At 38.8% G+C, this 23,954-nt stretch overlaps 1 protein-coding gene across 15 annotated transcripts in view; it reads left to right on the top strand.

Annotated features, from left to right (window-relative positions):
* PKNOX1 (PBX/knotted 1 homeobox 1) overlaps window positions 1-23,569 on the top strand; it is a 68,210-nt gene extending 44,641 nt beyond the window's left edge. For 12 of the 15 annotated variants that reach the window (XM_073359545.1, XM_073359526.1, XM_073359536.1 and 9 more), the window contains 9 exons: window positions 3,659-3,829; window positions 6,254-6,353; window positions 8,283-8,380; window positions 11,836-11,874; window positions 12,043-12,171; window positions 13,195-13,271; window positions 13,850-14,022; window positions 14,408-14,494; window positions 15,325-23,569. In XM_073359545.1, the coding sequence (XP_073215646.1) occupies window positions 3,659-3,829; window positions 6,254-6,353; window positions 8,283-8,380; window positions 11,836-11,874; window positions 12,043-12,171; window positions 13,195-13,271; window positions 13,850-14,022; window positions 14,408-14,494; window positions 15,325-15,536 (1,086 nt within the window). In that variant the 3' untranslated portion in view covers window positions 15,537-23,569. The remainder of the gene's footprint in view (window positions 1-3,658; window positions 3,830-6,253; window positions 6,354-8,282; window positions 8,381-11,835; window positions 11,875-12,042; window positions 12,172-13,194; window positions 13,272-13,849; window positions 14,023-14,407; window positions 14,495-15,324) is intronic. The other 3 variants (XM_073359585.1, XM_073359621.1, XM_073359631.1) reach the window with 3 other exon arrangements.
* The last annotated feature ends 385 nt before the right edge of the window (window positions 23,570-23,954 follow it).

The following is a 23,954-nucleotide window of genomic DNA, read 5'->3' as shown; positions in this document are numbered from 1 at the left end:
TTTCTGCAATATGTAGCAAATGGGTGACTGTTAGTGATCAAAAATGATCATTTGGCTTCAGTGCTCTGGCCGGGCAAGCAAATCAATGTACATGGTGAATACATCCACAATAGTGCGCTGCTTGAAACTGCTGTCATCTTTTGAGACTTTTATGTTTTACAAAAGAAATCCAAACTTTATATAAAATAAGGAGAATCTTTTTTGAGATCCAGAATAGCACCTCAGTGTTGTGGATGATGCAACAGCCAGCCAAGGAGAATTGTACCTATATTTTGCTTGCACACTACTTTAACATCCTGTATTCACTACTGTACAATCAGTCTTGAAAGGCCATTTGGTTTTGGTTGTAGCTATTCTGCCATGACATTTACAATTCCTGACGCTGTTTTTATTCCGAGTAATACCACTAGCTATCCCAGATTCCAAGTCTTCGGTATCAGTAAAGAGTACAAGATTTGTCATCATGCACAAATCAGATTTCACCATCTCTTGCTCTGTTACTTACCTGTCAGTTGATTCATCAGCAAGCACAGTAACAAAGATAGCTATCTGTATATATTTCTGAGGCACTTCCTGAAGAAACTTTGCATTTGTAAAGTCTTCCACGCCATAGTTATTAATATGATTTGATCTAGGACTGGTATGGGCAAACTTTTGGCCTGGGTATGGAAATTGTATGGCGGGCCATGAATGCTCATGAAATTGGGGGTTGAGGTGTGGGAGGGGGTGAGGGTGAGGGCTTCAGCTGTGGGTGTGGGCTCTGGGGAGCAGGAGGGATTCGGCGGGCAGAAGGGGGATCAGGGCTGGGGCAGGTGGTTGGGACGTTGGAAGGGTTCAGGGACGCAGGCTCTGGGTGGCATTTACCTAAAGCAGCTCCTGGAAGCAGTGGCATGTCCCCCCTCGAGTTCTTACACGGAGGCGCAGCCAGGCAGGTCTGCGTGCTGCTCTGTCCGCAGACGCCGCCCCTGCAGCTCCCATCAGCTGCAGTTCTTGGCCAATGGGAGCTGCAGGGGCAGTGCTTTGGGCGGGGCAGCATGTGGAGCTCCCTGACTGCCCCTACGCATAGGAGCTGGAGTGGAGACATGCTGCTGCTTCCGGGAGCTGCGCTTAGCCACATCACATGCAGAGCGGGGCAAGCGCTGGACCCTGCTCCCCGCGAGGAGCTTGAGGGCCAGATTAAAATGTTTGAAGGGCCAGATGCAGCCCCCAGGCAATAGTTTGCCCACCTCTCATCTAGGATTAAGGCCACTTTTGGCCTTCAAATTACAAAATCTCAATCTCAGAATCTCTAGAACTAAAATCTTGTTTAGTGATTGTAAAGAGTGTTAAACAAGGTGACAAATTTGTTGGATCTCCTTATTTAACACTTTACAGAAAATTATATAGTAACAGGTTCTCGTTGGGGACAGCAACTTGTTTTCTGCTTTGGTGTATTTTGCATGAGCAGCAGAGAGATCATGTATGTGTAGCAAATCAGTTCTAAAGGTTTTTCACCCATTTACAAGAAGATCTCATGCTTTCTGCAAATTACACAGAACATTTAATCTTTCTGACATGAAATATATCAATAGTAGCTTTTAATTAATTCTGGAAATTGCATTTAACTCTAAGTACCCCATTTTCCTGATGTGTCATGTTCTTTATTCTTACTTGACTCAGGGCCTCCAATATTGCGCTCTGCTGCTGATGGTTTTTTACCCCAAAACCCAGCAGTGTTGTTCAATGTCTTCCAGACACTTTTCAGATATGTTTAAAATTACATGTGTAGATAGTCTTTACACAAATGATTCTTAAGTATTTAGTGTGTAAAGCAAGGATTGCTGCGAAAAATCAGACTACCTGTCCTTAGAGGAGCCAATTTGCAGTTTGAAGGCTGCAACAGAGTATTAAAGAGAGATCATCTCCATTCTAAATACAATCAAATTGTGTTTAGCAGCAGCAAGTAATTCAATTTTTAGTTCGTTTGAGTCAGGTATAAGCTTTATGGGGACAGGGGCAGACTTTGTTAGGTACATATACTGCTTAGCACAATGGTGTCTTGATCTCTGATTAAGACCTCTAGTGCTGCTACAGTATAAATAATAATACACAGCCTACTTTGGCTTGGCTGAAAAGCTAAACCATTGCTTCTCTTTTTGGGAAAGATACCAGACTGTCTTTGAACTACCTGACTGCAGCACAGACCTCTGATCAGAGCACTTATATCCAACACATTATCCTCAGATATGCTCAGTAGTGTGCTTTTTCCCTTGTATCAGCCCCTTTTCCCAAAGCATTGTATATCTTGCTGACAGCATCTAAGCCCATCCCTCTGCCCAGCATCTCCTCCTGTCCACTCACTGGTAGCTCAGTGTTGCTGCTCCTCTCTGTCCCTGAGGCAACATAGTTCTTTCTGCTCCCCTTTCACCAGTCTCCTCCATCCACTCTGTCCTCTGACTATGGTCTGTGCTGCTGTGTCTGTGTCTGATGTCATTCTGGCTCTCCGAATGTCCTTGTTTGATGAACAGGAAGTCTGATGCTTTTATTTGCCCAGATAACAATTCAACTTGTCTAAGGCTTCTGGGTGATACAAAAAAATGCAGTGGCAGGCAAGGGAAAAAACATATTTTGTACATTGTAAGTAATAAAGTTCTGTAGGCCAGATAAGATTAAACATGCATTCACATTGTCTTCAAATTATCCCCTGAGTGACACCAGTGCAACCGTCTTATCCCAGTACAAACTCACTGAAGGTAACGGATTGGAGTTTTGTGAGCAATCCTGTTGATGCACAAGGTGAAATAGGGTGAGCTGAGCTGTGGATTCTTTCTTAGATGTGTTAGCTCTGCAAACTGGCATAAAAAGCAGAAAAACAATGCTTTTTTGTTACTAAAGTCAGCAGATATGGCTGAATACACATCGGAGCAGATTTGTTGAGTAAGATGTCAGTTTTATGTAGTCTTGCTTTGGAATAGAACTGTATTTTAAAGCATATGATTACAAATATGTTCATATTCAAAGGACGGCATGAATGCTCATTTTTATTTATTTGTTTATTTGCTGACAGGCTCTATTCTTGTCTAAGAACTGAAGGTTCCTCTCCCTCTTTTTCACTTTCACAGCTCTGTTCTTGAGGCCTTATGTTGCTGCCAATGTCCTTTTAGGTAATAGGGCAGCATTAGTTGGCCACATGGGTTGCCGAGTAATGGGTAGCACTCCTCCCCAGCGGGGCTACTATACCACTTACAGTTTCTCCTGGCCCAGGGAGTGAGGGAAGGGGATTGAAGAATTGAACCCATTCTTCTGAGTATAGCTCAGAGTACTATTGTTCACCACACCTGCCCCAACCATTTTTTAAAAATTATACAGTAATATAGACTGTGGCCAAGACAAGAAAAATCCTATGCTGTATTTGTGTTTGTTCTGTCTTGTTTGACAGTTTACCTAAGCAGTGGAGCAACACAGGATTTTGTTCTAAACACATGCCTTTCACATTCCAGTGTAATTCAACCTGGGAAAGAGTATTGTGAGCAGCCTTCTGCATCAGTAATTCTGTGTTCTGGTAATTGAAATAGTATATTCTTACATGTATTTAAAGTTTGCCCTAAATTAATTATTCATGCAAGTAATAGTGTTTTCTTGCCTTGTTTCTAAGTCTTTTTTCCATCTTTCTCTCTAGATGGTAAAGGCAATCCAGGTGCTACGTATTCATCTGCTTGAGCTAGAAAAGGTTAATGAACTCTGCAAGGATTTCTGTAGTCGTTACATTGCCTGTCTGAAAACTAAAATGAACAGTGAAACTCTACTAAGTGGAGAACCTGGAAGTCCTTACTCACCTGTACCATCACAGGTACATTTCATGCTTATTTAAATGGGCTTTTTCTTAGAAATACTGTGAAATTTATAATACGTTTTTGCTACACTTTGTAAGAATTCCACTTATACGCTGCTTAGCTTGTTCTTTGTAACTGTGTTTTTATTGAGGGTTGCTAACCTTTTTTGAGGAGCTGAACAGTGGACAAGTTTATTGAAAAGTGTCAACACTTAGAGACATGCCATAATTAGTTTGCCTGCATTCCTTTTACTTCTTACCTCAGTCCAGCAACTTCAAAAATAAAATAAAATTAAAAAAAAAACCCTTGGATTTGCTGGAGTTGCTGCCTTGATGACAACAGGTGTTAGGAAAGAGAATGGACACAAGAAAAAGTTGTCATAATATGCATTGTATCTCTTTGGCAATGTCTTCTTAGCCTTGACCCCGCTGTCCAGTTTATCTGCCTCACTAAAGATGGTTTGGCTCTGTGTGTGTGTGTATAAATTGAACATATAAGTTGATCCAAACATTTTAGAGTGGACAAAGGTTACTTGTTGGTTTTTAGTCATAATATTTTAGAGATGTGTCACGTGTGTCTGTTCTGTCTACCTTGTAATATCAACAGCTGCACGTATTCTTATACACGTGTACTGTATTTGCTAGGTTGTTGAAATATCTGATTAAAATACCTAATCTATTTTATAAAGTAATCAGAGAGGTAATGATTGCTTTATTACCCTTTTTGGAACATCCAGTCGAAAAGGAGCCGTGGTGGCTCCAGTCAGCTCCGCCAGCTGGGCCATTAAAAGTCTACTCGGCGGTGCTGGGGGGCTAAGGCATGCTCGTCCCTACCTGTCCTGGCACCGCGCTGCACCCCAGAAGCGGTCAGTAGGTCCAGCACCTAGGTGGGAGGCCCCGGGGCTCCGTGCGTTTCCCCTGCCCATTGTTCCCAGTCACTGAGAGCTGGGGGGCGGTGCTTGCGGGTGACAGCCTGCCTTAGCCTTGCTGAGCTGCTGACCGGAGCCTCCTGAGGTAAGCCTGTGCTCCAACCCCGAGTCCCAACCTTCTGTCCCAGCCCTGCACCCCAAACCTCCTATGCCCTAAACCCTCATCCCCAGCCCCACCTCAGAGCCTGCACCCCCCAGCCCAGAGCCCGTACCTGCCCCTGCCCACACCCTGGACTCCTCATCCCCGGTCCCACCCCAGAGCCTGCACTTCCAGCCAGAGCCCTCACCCCCTCCTGCGCCCCAGAGCCCCCTCCTGCACTCCAAACCCCTCACCCCCAGCCCAGAGCCCCCTCCCACACCATGAACCCCCTCATCCCCGCCTCCGCCCCGGAGCCCTCACCCCCTCCTCCACCGCAGCCCCATCCCACATTCCGAATCCCTTGGCCGCAGCCTGGAGCCCACTCACAGCCGGAGCCCGCACCCCAACTCCCTGCCCCAGCCCAGAGCCCCTCTCACACCTTGAACCCCTCATTTCTGGCCCCACCCTGGAGCCCACACCCCCAGTTAGAGCCCTCACCCCCTCCTGAACCCCAACCCCATGCCCCAGCCCAGTGAAAGTGAGGGAGGGTTGGGGAGAGTGAGCCACTGAGGGAGGGGGAATGTAGTGGGTGGGGTTAGGGTGTTCGGTTTTGTGTGATTAGAAAGTTGGCAACACTATTTCCTTGAGTGTGGACAATGATGTCATACTACCTAGTAGTGCTTCAGTCTAGGGTGCCGATCCTGTAGTGACTTATGTACATGTTTAATTTTATGCACTATGAATATTCCTAATGGTTTAAATTTCAGTTTTTAAAATTCACTTTTTGCTTTTGGTACCTTGAAGCATGGAGAGGAAAGTTTGAAATTAGATAGAGATTACTTAAAACAATTTTTGGTGGCATGGCTACTAGTTCTCAATGCTGTAGACGCACATTTGTTTAACTTTACACATGTGTTTCCTTTGAAGTCAATGGAACTATTCACAGGCAGAGTTAAGAATATGTACAAATATTTGCAGGATCAGGGTTTACCAACATAATTTAAATTACATAACTGTAGTACTCAGTTTAATTAGATTAAGATATTGTGTGCATATTGCATTTTTAAGTCAGAAAGCTACAGAAGGAATGAAGTTATTTATTAAACCTCCAAACTCACTTATAATTTTACTTCCTGAGACCCATTGTATCTACTCTTTATCTTCTGTGTCTTTGAAAATTGTTGTTTGACTTCTGGTTTAGTTATGTATCCAAAATCTTTTTTATCCCCAAATATGTTTGGTTATTTCATGTCTGCTTTATGGATTTATTATTTAATGACTAATGTTTTCAAGCTGGTCAGTTTGCAGTAATGCCCTTTGAGTGATGGAGTCTTTCTCTTGGAGATGATCCTCTTTTTAAAGCCCCAGCTTTGTTGCAACTACAAATTACATGAGCATACTTAGTTTTTAAAATTAATTATTTTATTTTTCTAGCAAATTCAAAGTGCCATGGCAGGCACACTCAGTCCCCAAGGGATTATGGTGCCTGCATCAGCATTGCAGCAGGGAAATGTGACTATGGCAACAGTAGCAGGTATGACACAGAAAAGAAAAACTGACATATTGCTCTTTATTTTGCTTTCTTTCACAGTTGTTAAGAAATGTACAAAGGTAGGAATTTTTTTATTAAAAACTCCTATAATAGTAACTTTCCAAATGTTTTACAACCAAGTGTCCCAGTAGTTCTTTTGAATACTGGTTTTATATGTTTTGTGTAAATTAAGAATAGTATATACCAGGGGTTCTCAAACTCTTTCTTTCTGACCCCCACCCCACCTTCATGCTATTAAAAACTCCATGGCCCACCTGTGCCAAAACTACTGTTTTTCTGCATATGAAAGCCAGGGCTGGTGTTACGGAGTAGCAAGCAGGGCAATTGCCTTGGGCCCCATGCCACAGGGGGCCCCATGAAGCTAAGTTGCTCAGGCTTTGGCTTCGGCTTCAGCCCTGGGTGGCAGGGCTCAGGGCCCCAGGCTTCAGCCCCATGCGGTGGGGCTTTGACTTTCTGCCCCAGGTCTCAGCGAGTCTAACGCTGGCCCTGCTTGTGGCCCTCCAGGGGGCCCCGGAACCCTGGTTGAGAACCACTGGTATATACTTATATATATATATACAACCGAAAAAAGGACATTGCACAGAAATGTATCTAAAGGGTTATGTGTATGTGGGGTGGGGGAGGGTGATATATTTCTATGCAATGTCCTTTTATAAATGGAAAAATTATTTGATCTATTATTGAAAAGAATAATATTTTGAAAAAAAATTGTTAGGCAAAAAATATGTATTATTAAAATGCCGTGCTTTAAAGCAGGGGCGGGCAAACTTTTTGGCCTGAGGGCCACATCGGGTTTCCAAAATTGTATGGCAGGCTGGTTAGGGGAGGCTGTGTCTCTCCAAACAGCCACGCGTGGCCTGGCCCCTGCCTCCTATCTGACCCCACCGCTTCTCGCCCCATCATGGCTCCCCGGGACTCCTACCCCATCCGCCACCCCTTCCAACCCCCCATCTCATTCCTGACTTGTCCCCCGGGACGCCTGCCCTATCCAGCCCCGCTGCTCCCCACCCTCTGACCGCCCCGATCCCTATCCACACCCCCGCCCTCCCAACTCCCTTGCCCTCTATCCAACCCCCCACCCCCACCCCACTCCCTGCCCCCTTACCACGCTGCCTGGAGCACCAGTGGCTGGCAGCGCTACAACCGCACCTCCCAGAACACCAGGTCAGGCCGCGGCTCTGCAACTGCGCTGCCCGGCCACACAGAGCATTGTGGCAGTGGCGCGGTGCACTGAGGCTGCAGGGGAGGGAAAACAGCGGGGGACTAGCCTCTGGGGCCAGGCAGGAGGTTCCCATGGGCCGGATGTGGCCCGCTGGCTGTAGTTTGCCCACCTCCGCTTCAAAGTCTTTCACTACATTATGTAGGTTTGTAACAGGATCTGGAAGACAGTGAAATCCTGACAACTCCAAACTGCACCATTGTGTTGGGCTGGCAGTCAAGATGAAATACACTTGAAATGTCTTGTCACTAAGTTCACTATGGGCATCTGATCCGGCATATCTAAAATGGATGGAAATTGAGTCAAACGTGTTGCAGTTTTCTGTAAATGAAACTTTAATATCAAAGAGTGCATCTTAATGTGTTAGAGAAGTTGTAATAAAATATAGTTAATATCAGCTATCTAAAAAATGCATTTATATTTGTCAGCAGTAATTATATTAAAATAATTAAATAGAATGATTATTTGTCCCTCAGTAAAGTAACTCCCACCAAGATGTTCACTTCATTGAATCATAGAATATCATGGAAGGGTTGGAAGGGCCCTCAGGAGGTCATCTAGTCCAACCACTTGGTCAAAGCAGGACCAATCCCCAACTAAATCAATAGTGATCTTAGTGTTGAAATGCATGTTTTTCAAATATTCACTTTTTATCTACTTTATAATCATAATTTTGTATTTTGTTTTTAAAGGGGGTACAGTGTATCAGCCAGTCACTGTGGTCACTCCACAAGGTCAAGTAGTGACACAAGCACTGTCACCTGGGACAATTAGGATCCAGAATTCACAGGTTTGTTTCATGGTCTTCATGGAATAGTTTCTTGGAGTAAAAAAACCTATTTTTTTTTAAATTAGTAGTAATATATTCAGTATGATTAAAGTGCCAGACTGAGCATTACACAAATAAACATTAATTACCTTAATTCCAGAAAAAAAAGTTAAGCATTGTTGCAAAGATCCCCACATTTGTAATATGGCATAGGATCTCAAAGATTTGCAAAAAATCTCCCTTGACAGGACAGAGCATCATGACATCAACTATCAATTTCTTTCTTCTTGGTGATAGCAGAGAAGTATTTGTATAGAAGAAAAATATTTTACTGAGTAAACATTAAGCATTTTTAAACTCTTTGTAACTGAACTAGGATTATGGCAGGATGGATTTATATGAGTATGTTATGATGTCATACTGCTGGTGTCAGAAGTGTCATTTTACTGGTGCTGGCAGACTTCTTGCAATTTAAAACTTTATTTTTATATATTTCAGATTTTACACTTGTTAAGAGGTGTTTCTCACTACACAAACTTTCAGAGTACTGTGTTGAATTAAATGGGTGACAGCCAAATAGTGTGCATTACATCAAACTCAAGAAAGAGAAAGGTCAGCCTTCTTTTGCTGGGAAGCCCTTTACAATTTAGAATAGGACAGTCCAATGAAATCTGCATTTCAGGAAGGGAAAATATTTGATAACAGGTTGACCGTCTCAAATCAGAACATCAAGATAGTGGTCTATGTATCAGAAAGTGGTAAATCAGATCATCCAGGAATAAGAAGACCCCAGAGTGGATTAATTTGTTAAACATTTGAACAGGAAGATTCATCTGCACAATATAAAGCCCATTAACAATTACTGATTTTCTTTCATGAAAGAGTATATTTAAAATTCACTTATCCTTTGTAATAGCACATACATGGCCAAATTCTGCCCTCAGATACATATACCTCTGAGTTAATAAGAATTTCATCCATACCCCTGACCTATAAAATTGGTCTGGATTGTTGGGAGGGAAAACTGTTGCCACTTTGAATGGGAAAAGTGTGGCATCCAATGGAAAATAACCTCAATTTATGCACATATATGTCCATAGCTTCCTTTAACTTCAGTTGGAACTCCCAAGTCCATCTGTGGGTTGACTGTGACCCTGTATTCCACTGTAACCCTTGGGCATGAAATAGAACATCCTAAATTCCTATTTCTAGTGTTCCATAACTTTCTGAGGGAGTGGGGAAGAAATTATCTTGTGGGAGTTGAAAAATACAATGGTGAGCCTCTGCAGAGAAGCCGATTGCTGTGAATTTAAAATATTTGGCTGTGTGTGTTTGTGTTTGGGGGCTCGAAGAATTTTTTTTTCATATGATACTTTACACTTAGCTCAAGAACATCCTTTTTAAAATAGATTCACACTCAGCATATACACAGTGCTTGGTGATGAACCAGTGTTCTGTCTTGTTTGAAGAAACTTGGTTTAGAAATAATAAAGTTGTAACACAGCTGTTTGAAATGATATATCATATGTGAGCTCTATGCTGTTTCCTACTAGGTTTGGATAAACACTGAAGAGCATCTCTCCAAATGTTCATAGATGCAGATTTTTTCAATGTGGGAACATCTAGATACATCAATTGAGAGTGAAAAAAGGAGACAAAAGAGGGAAAGATTGATACCTCATGAAGGTTTCATACATCTGTGTTAAAAAGCATTAAGGTCTAGCTTTTAATAATACAACAGTTAAGAATTAAACTACTCAGTGTTAAGGATCCTATAGTAGCCTGAACTCTTCCCCTTGTAGGCAGTACATTAGGGTCTTCCATTAAATGATCATACAGTATAGATACAATACAGTACAACTTCTTTTTTTTTTTTTTTCTTCAGATGTCTTGGGGGTTGTGGGGAGACCTGGCCACCAGGCTTTGAAATCTGTTTCATGATCTCTATTCCCAAGTGCAGACTTTTCAAATCCTGCTGACTTCAGTTTCAGAGGATTCCAGCTGACTGAGAGGACTGTCTCGTTTCAAGTCTGTATGCTGTGCTCCTTTTAATCATGCAGTGGCCTGCCAGGTTTGGGAGACCAAAAACATTTACATGTGAAGCCAGTCAGCCCTTTCTAAAACAGCTGATGCCACTTGGTTATGCTCTGTAGCTGAGGGGACATGGAGAATATAATACAGCCTCATGGTCTTGTAAAACAAATACAGCCTCTGTATCAGAGTTGGTAAAACAAAACATTAAATATGTGCCTCTGAAGCTGTACAAAAGGTACAGCATAAATATAAATCAAGTGCATGCAGCATTGATTACTGACTGGGTAGAGTTAGAATTTGTGTGGAAACTCTAATTCAGAATCTCCTGATTTTTGTGCAGTTAAACTTTAAAACTTAATTTTGCTTTAGTGTAGTTTTTAAAAATGTATGCACACATATAGCTAGAGATCTATGAGGAAAACCTCATTAACTGGTATTTTAAGAATGTAAATTTAAGTAATAGATTCTCCCTGTAGAGTGGCTTTGCATACAGTTATATACTTTCTAAAGGAGCTGCTGAATTTCCACTACAATCAGTTAAACTTTGTCATTTATTTTACTCTGTTCTCATGCTCTTTTGAACTTATTGTTGCAATAATCTAAATTCATCAGGCCAAACTCAACTTGAACGTGCATACATGCAGTTCCCAAGAAACTGCATACCTACTTCAAGGACAGAGTTTAGCCGATTTTTCTCTTAAAAGTGGAGCTGGTGATAGGATAGCTGTTCATTTTACAAAGTTAGTTGTCATACATATATTCTTTGTATCTGTTTTATATATATGGTTTTCTTTAAGGAGCCGGTGTGTACTCCTCTCACCGGTTCAGCTTTGTAGTTTCCAGAGGCTGGAGACTGGGAGAACGTTAAGTAGTGAGAGCTGCTTTTTATACCAGTCATTATTGTCGTCTTTGATGATGATGATGATATGGATTGAGGCACATGCACAGACCTATTGTGCTTCGAGAGTTTTGGTGTATTTGTTTAGGCTGGGGAAGTAAGGACCTTAGAGTTAAATTCACCTCAGTGCAGAAGACCCACACAAGGTGTCTTACACTATTTAAGCTCCATGTTAAGCCCCTAGGGCCTGATTCTTCACAGCCTTGCATCTTGTGTAGTCACGCCTGTGTAAAGTAAGTGTGAAACACTACCAAATAAGCATAGCATGTTACACTCTGTGCACCATGTGTAAATCGATACACAAATTGCAAGTCAGTAGAGAATCAGATTCTCAATATGGTGTTTACAGGATAAGGAGGATATTATGCCTGGCCCCCTGCACTGGAATGAATTTTATTGTAAGTGAAAATAAATGGGCACTTGGTAGCTGTGATGCAGTGAATACAGCCTTCTGGCAACTACAGCAATTCTTGAAAGAGGTTCTAGAAAATGCTAAAACGTCAGAAACCTGATAATATGTAACCCAGAGTATGGATCTCTTTAGGATAATACTGCAAGAGAACTTCCACCACTACCACTGCAGGTAAATAAAGTTCCCTTTTTTGACACAGATTATAGAGCTAACGTATTTCATTGCTTCTGTAAATATATTCATTTTTTCACATAATGATAAAAACAGTTTTTGTGCAATATCTTTATTCATTAAAGTAACTGTATAACTTTCTACATTTTTCTTAAATTATTTGTGCAGCTTCAGTTACAGTTAAACCAAGATCTAAGTATCTTGCATCAAGATGATGGCTCGTCAAAAAATAAGAGAGGGGTTCTTCCAAAGCACGCTACTAATGTGATGAGATCTTGGCTCTTTCAGCACATAGGGGTAAGGACTAAACATGATCAGCAGACATAAGTATTCAGAGAAGACTTTCTGTGTGGTCTATTTGGATTTGCTTCCTGAGGAACATAAAACTTTTTGGCCTTACTTTTTATGCATTAAGGGCCCAATCCAGCTTCCACTGAAGTCTGTTAGAGTTTTCCATTGACTCTAATATGAATTGGATAAGGACCTAATTTTGAATATATTTAACATTTGAACTGCAAGATTTTATTAAATTTTCTAGACGTTGTTATTCTTTATTTCAGTGTGCTCAGGATTTAGTGCCAGGTACTCCTCCAGTGCATGGCTCACTCAGGAGCAATCATGTATAAATTATATGTGGATGGAGAATTGAATTTTCACCAAACCTTCCAACAACTGCTGTGTGCCATCTGCTCTGTGTTATTCTACAGTGTTCTCCCTGTGCATGCATACTTGCGCTGGAAGGGGAAGATAGGTTCTATTTGTAATAAATAGAGCACTATAAATTAATGGAGTATCTTCTGTTTTAGCTAACTGATGTTACAACAGATAAATTATGCATGAAAATCACACGTGTATTTCTTATGTTACATACAGTTTCCTTGTCCTTTTTAATTCGGGGGGAGGGAGGGTGTTGTTTAACCACAAAAGGCTCATCAGCACTCTCATGTGACATAGCTGTCAGACAGTGTAACTAATCAAATCTTACCACATGCTGTGCTGGTGAAGGATCACACTGTCTAACAAGGACTCTGGCAGCTGTGAGAAGCATTTTTTTCCTGAATTTGACATGGGCAATTAAATGGTGGCGTATACACTTTATAAGGATAAAAGCAGTTTTTGTTTAGTAAAGTTTTACTTATTAAGTGACTGTATCAGTAAAAGTTTGTTTTAAAATGCATTTTGTTGATGAAACAGGTTTTTTTTTTATTCCAGCAATTTTTAATCAATTGTAATGAAGAAAGTTTCATTTTCTTTTAAGGGAAAAAAAAAAAGCAAAAAGTTTACATACAAAGTTTTTTTTGTCTTTTTTTTTGTCCTTAGCATCCATATCCAACAGAAGATGAGAAAAAGCAGATTGCAGCCCAGACAAATCTTACACTACTGCAGGTTAACAATTGGTAAGATCCAAAACTTTGGTTTAATGTCCATTATTGGAGTGTAGATTGTCCATTATTGGAATGTATGGAGGTACACTCTGTGTATGTGAGTGCCATCCACATGTGTACAATACATAGAAATAAAATTAGGAGTCTAACTTAAACTGAAAAAATCATGAACATCTAGAGTTAAATCTACAGTTCTACACTAAACTTGCCTGGAAACAATGGGTGATCTTCCACATACAGTACTCTGCAAACTTAAAGCACCTAAGGACCTCAAAACACTCTACAGGCACTAAGGAAAGAGGGCCTGCCAGCCAGGGAGAAGTAGAGAGCTGCTTCCTTAGTTAGATTTGCAATATCAAAGGACTTCAGTGCTCCAGGAGCAGGTGTTGTGGTTCTTGTGCATCCCTAACATGGAGTATGAAATCAAGGTGCTGAGAAATAGCATTTTTCATTTTTAATATGAATTTCTATTTAATTTTTATTTTTTGCATAAAACATTGGTTGAGACCGTCTCTCTGTGTGCGTGAACGCGCATGCATTCACAATTTTTTGGTCATAAGCTGTGTGGTGTTTTTGTTGGTCATGTTTAGGTTTATCAATGCTAGAAGACGAATTCTTCAGCCAATGCTGGATTCCAGCTGTTCTGAAACTCCAAAAACAAAGAAAAAAACAGCTCAAAACAGACCAGTTCAGAGGTTCTGGCCTGATTCCATTGCATCAGGAGTTGCTCAGCAGCAATCTAATGAACTTACAATGTCAGATGGTAAGGAAAATTGGCTGGAACATGTATAGTAAAATGAATTCCTTATTTAAATGTCTTTATTACATAGAAATAAAGTGGCTTTTGTTGTTGTTATGTTTTGGGGCATTTCCTGATGTAGCTAAATCACTGTGTCGATAGTCTGGAAAAAATTAACAGAAATTTCTCTCTCAGAATTTTAGCTAAATACTTGGATTTTTTGGTATATAATATATTATATATAGAAAAAATGTGTTTCAAGAATGTTGTTTAAGTTTCTCAAAGTCAAACACTCAGCAGTTAGGAAATGTCAGAATTAAAGTTGCCCACGCAACCTTAATTCTTCGCCCTGGTGCATATGTATTATGATATAGTTTTTAGTTACATGATCATGTATTATTTTTCCCAGAGTGGAAGAGCCAGACTTGTTACATGGGGCCTCCTGACTCTCCACGCTGTTCTCATTCCTGCAGACCACACTGCCTTACTGCCCAAGGTACTACAGCTCCCGTTGAATTCTCTTACAGTGTTTGTGTGCTCAGTGCTGCAAATCAGGCCCCAAGAGTCTCACATTTGGGCACTGAGAAAATGAGGAATATATAATTGGTGACCACCTGTTGAACTTTTGGTTTAAATGACTTGGCTAGTATCATGTAGGAACTTTTGTGGCAGAGGCAGGAATAGACCCAGTTATCCCTCCTGGATGGCATCCAACTGCCTTAATCACAGGACCAGCCTTTCCCTTCCTGCACTCCCCTGCCTCAGGTCCCTACTCACCTTGCAACGTCTGCATCAAGGGCCTGATCTGACTCTCACTGAAGTCAATAGGAAAGCTGCCAGTAACTGTTGACAGGGTGGGTGAGGTAATATCTTTTATTGGACTCTCTAATATCCTGGGAGCAACACGGCTACAACAACACTTCAATTAATTGTTGACATCAATGGGAGCTAAATAAGGCAGCAGTCTCATCCATTTAAGTAACCCTGATTCACTCCCTGAGCACCTTCCAGCCTGTGCACTGAATGAGGTAGGGGTACAGTGGGAAATATTTAGTTTGTGATCATGTAATTAAAGACTGATTCATGCATGCACACAGAGGGACCAAACAGTGTCTTGCAATCTCAATTCTGACATTTCCTAACTTTTGAGTGCTTGACTTTGCAACCTAAATAACATAGTTAGTTAGTTGTACGTAATTTCCAAGATATCCTATTTAAAAAAATACAAATTCTCTTGTGTAATGTTAAATCTAAATTCTGATTTGATCATTGTTTTCAGTTTACTAATGGTTTACTAATTCAGTTTACACGTTTTCATCTCTGCAGGAGCTGTTGTAACAATTACAGCTCCGGTCAACATGAATGTAGACAGTCTCCAGTCTCTGTCATCTGATGGTGCTACTTTGGCTGTTCAGCAAGTTATGATGGCAGGACAAAGTGAGGATGAATCTGTGGATAGTGGTGAAGATGATGGAGCAGACCTCTCAACAACAAACATCAGTGGGCTTGTTTTGGATAACAGTGATTCTTTGCAGTAGGAAGCAAGAGTGTGACAAAATATTTAGGAAAATGAATGGACTGACTGACTGTTTTTATAGTTTGCACAGCAAACATTTTACACAAGTTTTATTTCTAATATGTTTTATATGTAGATATAGAAGGGTGCACTTTTTTGTATTTCATAGTAAGCTTAAAGAGTGTCTTTGCAGGTGCAGCAACTTCTTTCAAATGTGTTTTTGAATTTTGAAGAGGGGTTAGGTTTTTGGTTTTTTTTTTTTTATTTCAAAAAATTGCATCTAATAATATAATGATCCACATAAATATCCCTTTTTTTTTCTGTCATTATATTGAAAGTGCTACAATTTCTAAAGAATTATGCTGTTTCAATTAGACCTATTGTTTAACACAACTCTTGGTTGGCTAACGATGTAAATTCAAAGCATGTGTCACTTGATCATTAAGTTAGACACACATTTGAAAGATGCTTCTGCACCTTAAAAACTGCCAGTCTGAGGTGGGCAACAACACACACACACACACACACACACACACACACACACACACACACAAAATAGAGATGTGTGATTCAGTAGCGAATGTATGACAGTTTAAATAAGTTTAATTTCTCTCATAGTCAGTGAGCTTGTTTATCATTTGCTATAAAAACTCCTATTTTTACCTTGGCGGGATTATTGGATAAAAAAAATATTTTTATAAATTCAGTAGGAATTGGAATGACAACTGTATTGAGCATGAGAAAAAAATTTCCAGAAGGGGAAAATAAATGTTTAGTATTCCTATTTGGAAGGTTCTGAAAATTTGACCAAATTTAATAAACATGCCTAATGCTAGTGTTCCATGATTCTCTGCTATCCCATAGTGGTATAGTATATTTGATAATAGCATAAGAAGGGCCCACGGTTTGATGGGATTTTGATATTGTCAAACTTTGATTTATATATCTGTAAACTAATGCTCAAATTACATTTAACTCTGTATCTAAACTTGTATCTGAAGATATTTGCTAAATAAGTATTCAGGTAAGTAAGTACAATTATCCACAAAATTTCTAGTAATCAACAGAGAAATTTAATAGTTCGTGTTTTTTCAGTCTGATTTTTAAAAATGAAAAACTGACTGGCTAGTTTTTCCACCTGGGTTATGTTATTGAATTTGAAATTTTTTTCCACATACAAAAAATATAATTCATGGATTCTATAAAGAATCTTTTCAAATACAAACATCACTACCAGAATTTACAACAGGCTTGTAAAAAATCCTTGTGTATCTTTTAACAAACTCAGAACTAGTGATGAAAATAGATTTATCTGTGATAATGGTTAATTTCAGTTTATCTGCAGATCTTGAGTTGTGTATTGTTATTTCTGAACACCTGTTATTAACGCTTCATGCTGAAAAAGTTGGGTCTTTCCCCATTGTTAAGTGCAAATAACAGAAGACTCAAGAAGTCTTGTAGCAGGACAGTGTGAAAAGAAGGAGGGTGCTACCTTCAAATCTTAAGCACTGATCAAGCAAAGCACTTAGTTATGTGCTTAACTGTAAGCACCTACTTAAAGCCATTCCTGTTCCACAAAATACCCAAGCATGTGCTTAAATCCCATTGACTTCAGTGGGGTTAAACCATATACTTGAAATTAAACACATGCTTACGTGCTTTGTTGAATTGGGGCTTTAAAGTCTGCCCTATTGAGCAATTGATAGGCAGCATGAACAGGGACCTTGACAGGACATGCTAAAGAATTGTTACATGTACACAGAGGGCAAATTTATTTTTCAGAGGTTACCATTAAAAAAACCCGTGTTTTACTGGCATTGGGCTACACTCACCACTAGCATAAGCAGCTGACTTCGCTACTATAGCACCCACTTATGCCTGTGATAAATTGGGCCTGTTGACTCAACTGCAGTAATGAGGTATTATTATGGTTAGAATTATTAATTTTTTTTAAAGTATTTGTTTAATCCAACTTCTCTGTTTTTGCCTCTAATACCCTTTCCCTATGTACTGAGCAGTTTAAAGAAAATACTAAGAGTGTATAATGAAAGATTTAATTATGAAAACTGGTATAATGTAATTGATTTAAGGCATACTGACAAGTCCAATTTTACCCCAAAATTAAAAGGACACAGTCAACTTTAAAAATCAAACTCCTGTCTGAAAACATTTTGCCTACTATTGTTACAAGCAACACCTAAGATGAATATAACTGACAGAGATTGGAAGCAAATATACTTTTCTCTATCTTTTCAATTTGTTTACCATTTGCTTCTGCCAGCACTTTGTTTTCAGTGTTTCCATGGAAGAGCCATTTTTTCCTATTGTATTGTGTATGTTTTTCATACAACCGAAGGTGAGAGGAAAAATATTTGTAGGGCTAGATTCAGCCAACTGTGTTCATGTTTAGTAGCAGTTGAAGCCACGGTGCTGTAAATACTTACATACGTGAGTAGAATAATGTAGTGCTCAATACAAGTAAGGCTGGCAGAATTGAGTCCTCAAAAAATAGGAAAATGTGATTTTAAAATATGTATATATTGGCCGGGTGACTCAGGCAGGTGTAGTACCTGAAACTTTTAACTCAGTTGAAAATAACTAGATTTCAAGTTGATGATGTCCCTTTTGATTTTACGAAAGCAAGCTTGTACAAATCATTACACCAATTAAAAGTATTTCCTTGGATTTTTTCCTTAGTTCTAGTGGAAATATATATATTTGTATTCAATAGAATAAGTAAGCGTTCTCGCTGGTGTTTGCAGCATTTAGCTAGTGCATAAGTACCTGGAAAGTGAAATTGACTGGAAAGTTACTAGTGACAAAAGAAAATGGAGTAATCCATTTTTAATGTCAGTCTCAAGAGAACTGCAAAAAGTAAACAGTATAGTGAAAAGTAAACTATATTTGTAAAATTACTTCAGTTTTAGTAATCAGAGGTACTGTTTAACAAACTATGGGGCCCAAATTTTTTCAAGGACTGACATCTAATAACTAAAACTGCAGCATTTAAAAAGAAATCATGGAAATTGTGCAAAATTAAAACAGATGCACTTGATTGTAATTAAGTTAATTTAAGTTACTAATGATTCAATTTCAAACCTGCTTGGGAGCAATTAATGAATAATTATTCAGTCTATGCAAGGTGAAAGTCACCCCTCCAGCCATAACTGTGTGATTTATAGGTACTCTGTTGTATTTTTGGTCTTCTTTTATTTTTGATAATCATTCAGACAAAACATTCATGAAAAATTCAGCTGGGTTTAAAGTTGACTAGGCAAAATATAATTTGGAAAGCATGTTGGAAATATATGTAACCTTAATTCCCTCCTGAAAATCTAAGATGTTAAATGCCTGAAGTTCTACGTAGTGAAACATTTCTATTTCTAAACAGTTCTCCCCTCTTCCATAGTAAATGGAATGTATTCAGACTGTAATCATCTCCCCCAAAAAGCAAAGCTAGCCAAGAAAAATCAATGAGAATGCAAGTTTAACTGTAGTATTCAAATGAACAAAGTAAAACCTAAACAGGTATTACTTCTGAATTGTTAAATGTATAGCTGAAGAGTACTCTTGGAACATTTAGGACTTGACTGTACTATGTTGTTGTTTCATTGTAGATTGAATAGTTAGGTTGGCTTTGCCAAACCCAAATATGATTTTCTAGGCTTGCTAAACTCTTTCAAGAATTTTATTTTTCACATTATTAAGTAATTTTACTCAATCATCCAGCACGAAGTAGAATGAAAGATGGCGCAAGTATGCTGTTAAAAGGTCACCCTAACCATGTCATTTGGTTACCTGTGCAACGTGGAAATACAAATGTTGTTCTGCTCTGTAGTTCTGTAGGATCTACTGAAAAATCACTTTCTTCTTTTTTTTTTTTTTGACTGTGTGAGAGAGCGCGCCTTTTTACAAACTTACTAACCTTGTAGTCTACTGTCAAAATATTTACCTAATGTTAGTTGATACCCATGTTTTCAGATAGTAACAGAAATGATCCATCAATCTTCCACTGTTTTAGCAACATTTTTTCTATGAAACTGACAATCTTTAAAATGTGAACACTGTAAATTTAGCTTTTCTTGGATAGTTGTCTTTTAAGGGATATTGTGAAGCAACTGATCTATCAAAGCAAAGAAAAATTAAAAATCAGAACATGCTTCATGGATGATGGATTTTTACATGAACAGTTTCTCTGAATGGAAAAAGCATGCCTTGTCTTTAAACTTAAAGTATTCACATTGCTTTAATTATATTAGCATTATTTAGTTCAACGTCAGTCATATTTTCAGGAATCTGTAACGTAGCTGGAAAATACCATATCAAACTAGTTACCCAAGATTTTTGTGTGGGACAATTTTTTGGCCTTTTTGTTTTGTTTACACAAATGCAGAAAAAATGGTTTACTAGTTCTTAATGTTTTTGGGTGGGAGAGGGAGACTGATTTTTGCAGTGCAAAAACCGTTTTGAGGAATGAAAGACTTAGCAGGTAGTTAGTCTATGATATGTGTTCTTTGTTTTTGTTAATTGTTAATTAAAATGGCATGGACATTGAACTTCCAAAACGTAGCTTTCAGGCATGTACAGTAACTGCTTTTTCAAAACACTTTCAGAAGGATTTTTCCTGTGCAATGCAGTACAAGTCCTATGTGCCAACTTGTTTTTTCAAAGGCAGATAGACAGTTCTGGAAATCCATTACAATCATGCTCTATTAGATCAGAAATCCTCACTTTAAAAATCCTCACTTGTTTTTATGCGATACAGTTGCATTTCCTCCAAAGTCATTGCTTTGCTGGATATGTAATTATAAGTTCATAAAAATATTTTCAAGAACAAAGGTTTTATGATTGCAACTCTGGTATGTGTCCATGAGAGAGAGAGAGAGATTTTGTTAGTCACACTTCATACTAGGAATACATTTATAAATAGTTAATAAAGGGTTAATGATTATAATAAACGTTATAGACATGAGTAGTGTGTTATAGTTGGTCTTAGACACATCAGTATTTTATTATGTCTTTAATGTGACATTGAAACCACAGATTCAAAGCTGTCCTGGCAATAATTAAACTTACAATAACCACCTAGCAGCACAGCATATTTACAAATCGATTAACTCCACCAGCCTTCCCTTATGAAGGGCAGGTAACAATGTACATCAGATGAAGACTACACATTTAAAAAAAAAAAAAATCTGAAAAAAGCCTTTCAGCCACAGATCATGGACATACATCCTCATCCTTCTCCCAAAAAACTTACAAATGGCTTTACTAGAAGGTGACAGAGATGGCTCTAAGCAACTTATTTCTTTTCTTGATACCAAAACAATTGATTAACCACTTATTACGGTAAACAGTTTATAAATGCACCTTTTAATATAAAGTGGGAATTTTTTAAAAACTTACACTTAATAAAAGGAAACACATACACCCACAAAAAGGTTAGATTAACCCTCTAACTTAAACTGACACAAGCCATAAAGTCAGAGCTCTGCCAAATGCTTGGTCCATCCCCCATTTAATAGTGCTGAGGGTGTTGCAGGACAATGCAAGTGCCCAGTACTGCATTCCTGGCATACTCAAAATCCTACTGAAGTCAGTGGGAGTTTTAAGTGTGCAAGGCATGCAGGATCCGGCCTGTCGTCTGATAAATTACCTACTATTAGGAAACCCCTGCAAAATCTAGAGCTGGGACAATAGGTCAGATCCGAACTTTACTTCTTAAAAGATTATTAATGCAAATGAGGCATGATCTAAAGCCTACTGAAGTCACTGAAAAATTTCCTATTGAATTAAATGGACTTTGGATCAGGCCTATTGTTCCCTTGACTTCAACTGGGCCCTTCACACAAGACACAGGAGATTAGAATAATTTCCAGCCTTCTTTCTCAATATATTGGTTTGGGTTAGTTTCTGGCAGACACTGAATGTTGCTTGAAGTAGGTTTTGTGTGACATTAGTATTAAAATAAAAACATCACAATGGAGATGAGAGGAGATTTTTGTCTCAATCCAAATGTCTTTCTGCTTTATGGGTTTTACTACTCATGTGAAAAGTGTGAAGATTATACTGATGGTCCCTGGTGAAATTGGGTATTTCTTACATATAGTACTTTAATCTGCAAAAGAAAATGAGCAGCCTTTAATCATAGGGAAAAAATCAACGGGATGCTGCATTTTGTTTTGATGTTTATAAAATATATATACTTCTAATGTGGAATACAATTCTGTTACAAACCTTGGCTGGTCTTGCAGTCCTTAACCTCTATTAATTTGTGTGTGGGTAAACGTGTCAATACATCTCTGCTATGTCAGTTCAGCCACTGGTCTGGAGCAGGTATGGTGTCTTGGAGACCTTTTACACTTATATGAATCTGTCTTAAGCATTTTTGACATAAAACATTGTGCACGTTTTCTTCCAAATATTGAGGAAAAAAGATTTTCAAAGATGACACGGGGATTTATCTGCATCACTTCTATTAATTTCAGTGGGTGTGTTACAGCTAAATTGCCGAGTCAGCTTTGAAAGTCTTAATCACAATGACTATAATGCTATAGTTCTGATCTTCAGATGTGTCACCTGAATAGAAGTTGTGGATGCAGAGCACGTCTCCGGTTCGGATCCTTTCATCAGAGAATATAATATCTGGAAAAGACTGACAGCAGGCACAGCTATAAGCATATTCCTGTAGAGGCTTACCAGGTGTTCAGATGGAAAAATATGGTCCAGAGATGCCAGACCTTTGGAGAGAGAAGCCAATCTAGATAAGCTGCCTGGAAACCTTGCTTTTTTTGAGATGTGCTGTGCCCATACACGTTCCATAACCCTCCCACCTTCCCCACGACTTCAGACATTACATTACATACAGCGGTGCGAAGGAGGAGAGAGGGAGGCGCAGACACGCCTCTTTTATGTCTTTGCCTGAGAGCACCAGGAGAGTAGGAGCACATGCACCACCTTGTGGTCCTGCTGGCAAATGTCGCTGACTCGAGTGTATTGGGAACACACACACCTGCAGTGGAATGTATATGTGCACAACACATTTCAAAGAACAACATTTACTGTTGGTAAGTAACTCTTTTTGCAGGGAGCTTTGACTTTGTGCATTGATATGCTGAAAGAACACATAATAGGTTTCCACTCCTTCGTAGTTCACTTTAATGTTTCATAGTTTTATGTAACAGGAATTTCGGGGGGTTCATGTTAAAAGGAGAGTGACAAGTAGTATAGGTTCAAAACTTGACGTACCTTAATATTGTTGCAATCTGGTGAAGAAAACCCCATCAAGTCTATATATGGCTACAGAAAACAATAACTGAGAATGCTTTGCAGAATTATCGCACAGAGCTCAGGCAAAAGCCAAAATTTGATTTGTTATATAAAATCAATTTATTTTTAAAAGCAGAAAAAAGGTTTTCGTGTTTTCATTGAATATTTTCACTATATTTTCAGGGCGGAGGTGTGTGTGTGTGTGTGTGTGTGCACACATACATGTGCAGTTTTTTGCAGATGTGAAAACTAATGATCACATGTAAATCCTGACTTGCATACAGACATACTTGTATATGCTGCAAAATGAACTTAGTGCATATGCAAATCAAGTACCTACAGAAGTGTTTGTGCAATCACTGTTGAAAATCTGAGCCTCAAAGTAGATATATACACAAATACAAGCAATACTCTATTCTAAAAACAGACAACAATAAATGATACAGGACAGCACCACTAGAACTAAAATACACATGCTTGGGATATATGTCTTTTTTTTTTCTCTCTCTTTTAAATACATTCTGGCAACAATTCAAATGAAGCTTTATCACAAAGTCTATTTTTCTTATACAGAGTTTTTTCCCTTCATATGTTAAAGCAGTTGATCTAAGAAGGAATAATATGAATTGACTCATTCTAATATAGTGAAATATATACACAGATCGAAAGAGAGTGGCTGTTTCTTGTGCTCATACAAATATTGGTATTTGTACAAAACAAGATTGTTTGCTATTTGTCAGTTCTTTCTATTTAAAAAGTTTATTATACAATCAAAGGGCAGAAACAATACCAAGTGACATACATGACCAATCTCACAACAAATAGTGAATAGTCAAAAATGAACAGTTCTCATATACCTCATTGACTGAAAGTTGTTTGCACAAAATATTCAGCATCCACCTATAGATAATGAATATATTTGCAAACTGATCCTGATTTCCTCAAATGGTCTGCAAGCAAGAAAGACAACTATATTCATTGTAATATATTCAAACTTGAAATAATGCACAGGATGTTAGTTCCATTTGTATAATTTTAAATACCTGCACAGCAGGTAATTAAGACCTGTAATGTGGTAATGGTTCTGCTGCTTCAAGTGTTCAATGCTAACAAAGGAGGTCCTGAAAAGTTTGGGTATTATAATGGATTGTATGTGTACCAGAGTTCTTTC

This window comes from Lepidochelys kempii, chromosome 1, assembly GCF_965140265.1.
Source record: "Lepidochelys kempii isolate rLepKem1 chromosome 1, rLepKem1.hap2, whole genome shotgun sequence".
Taxonomy (NCBI): Eukaryota; Metazoa; Chordata; order Testudines; family Cheloniidae; genus Lepidochelys; species Lepidochelys kempii.
The sequence above is the reverse complement of the archived record's forward strand: the minus strand, read 5'-3'. Positions and strand labels throughout refer to the sequence as shown.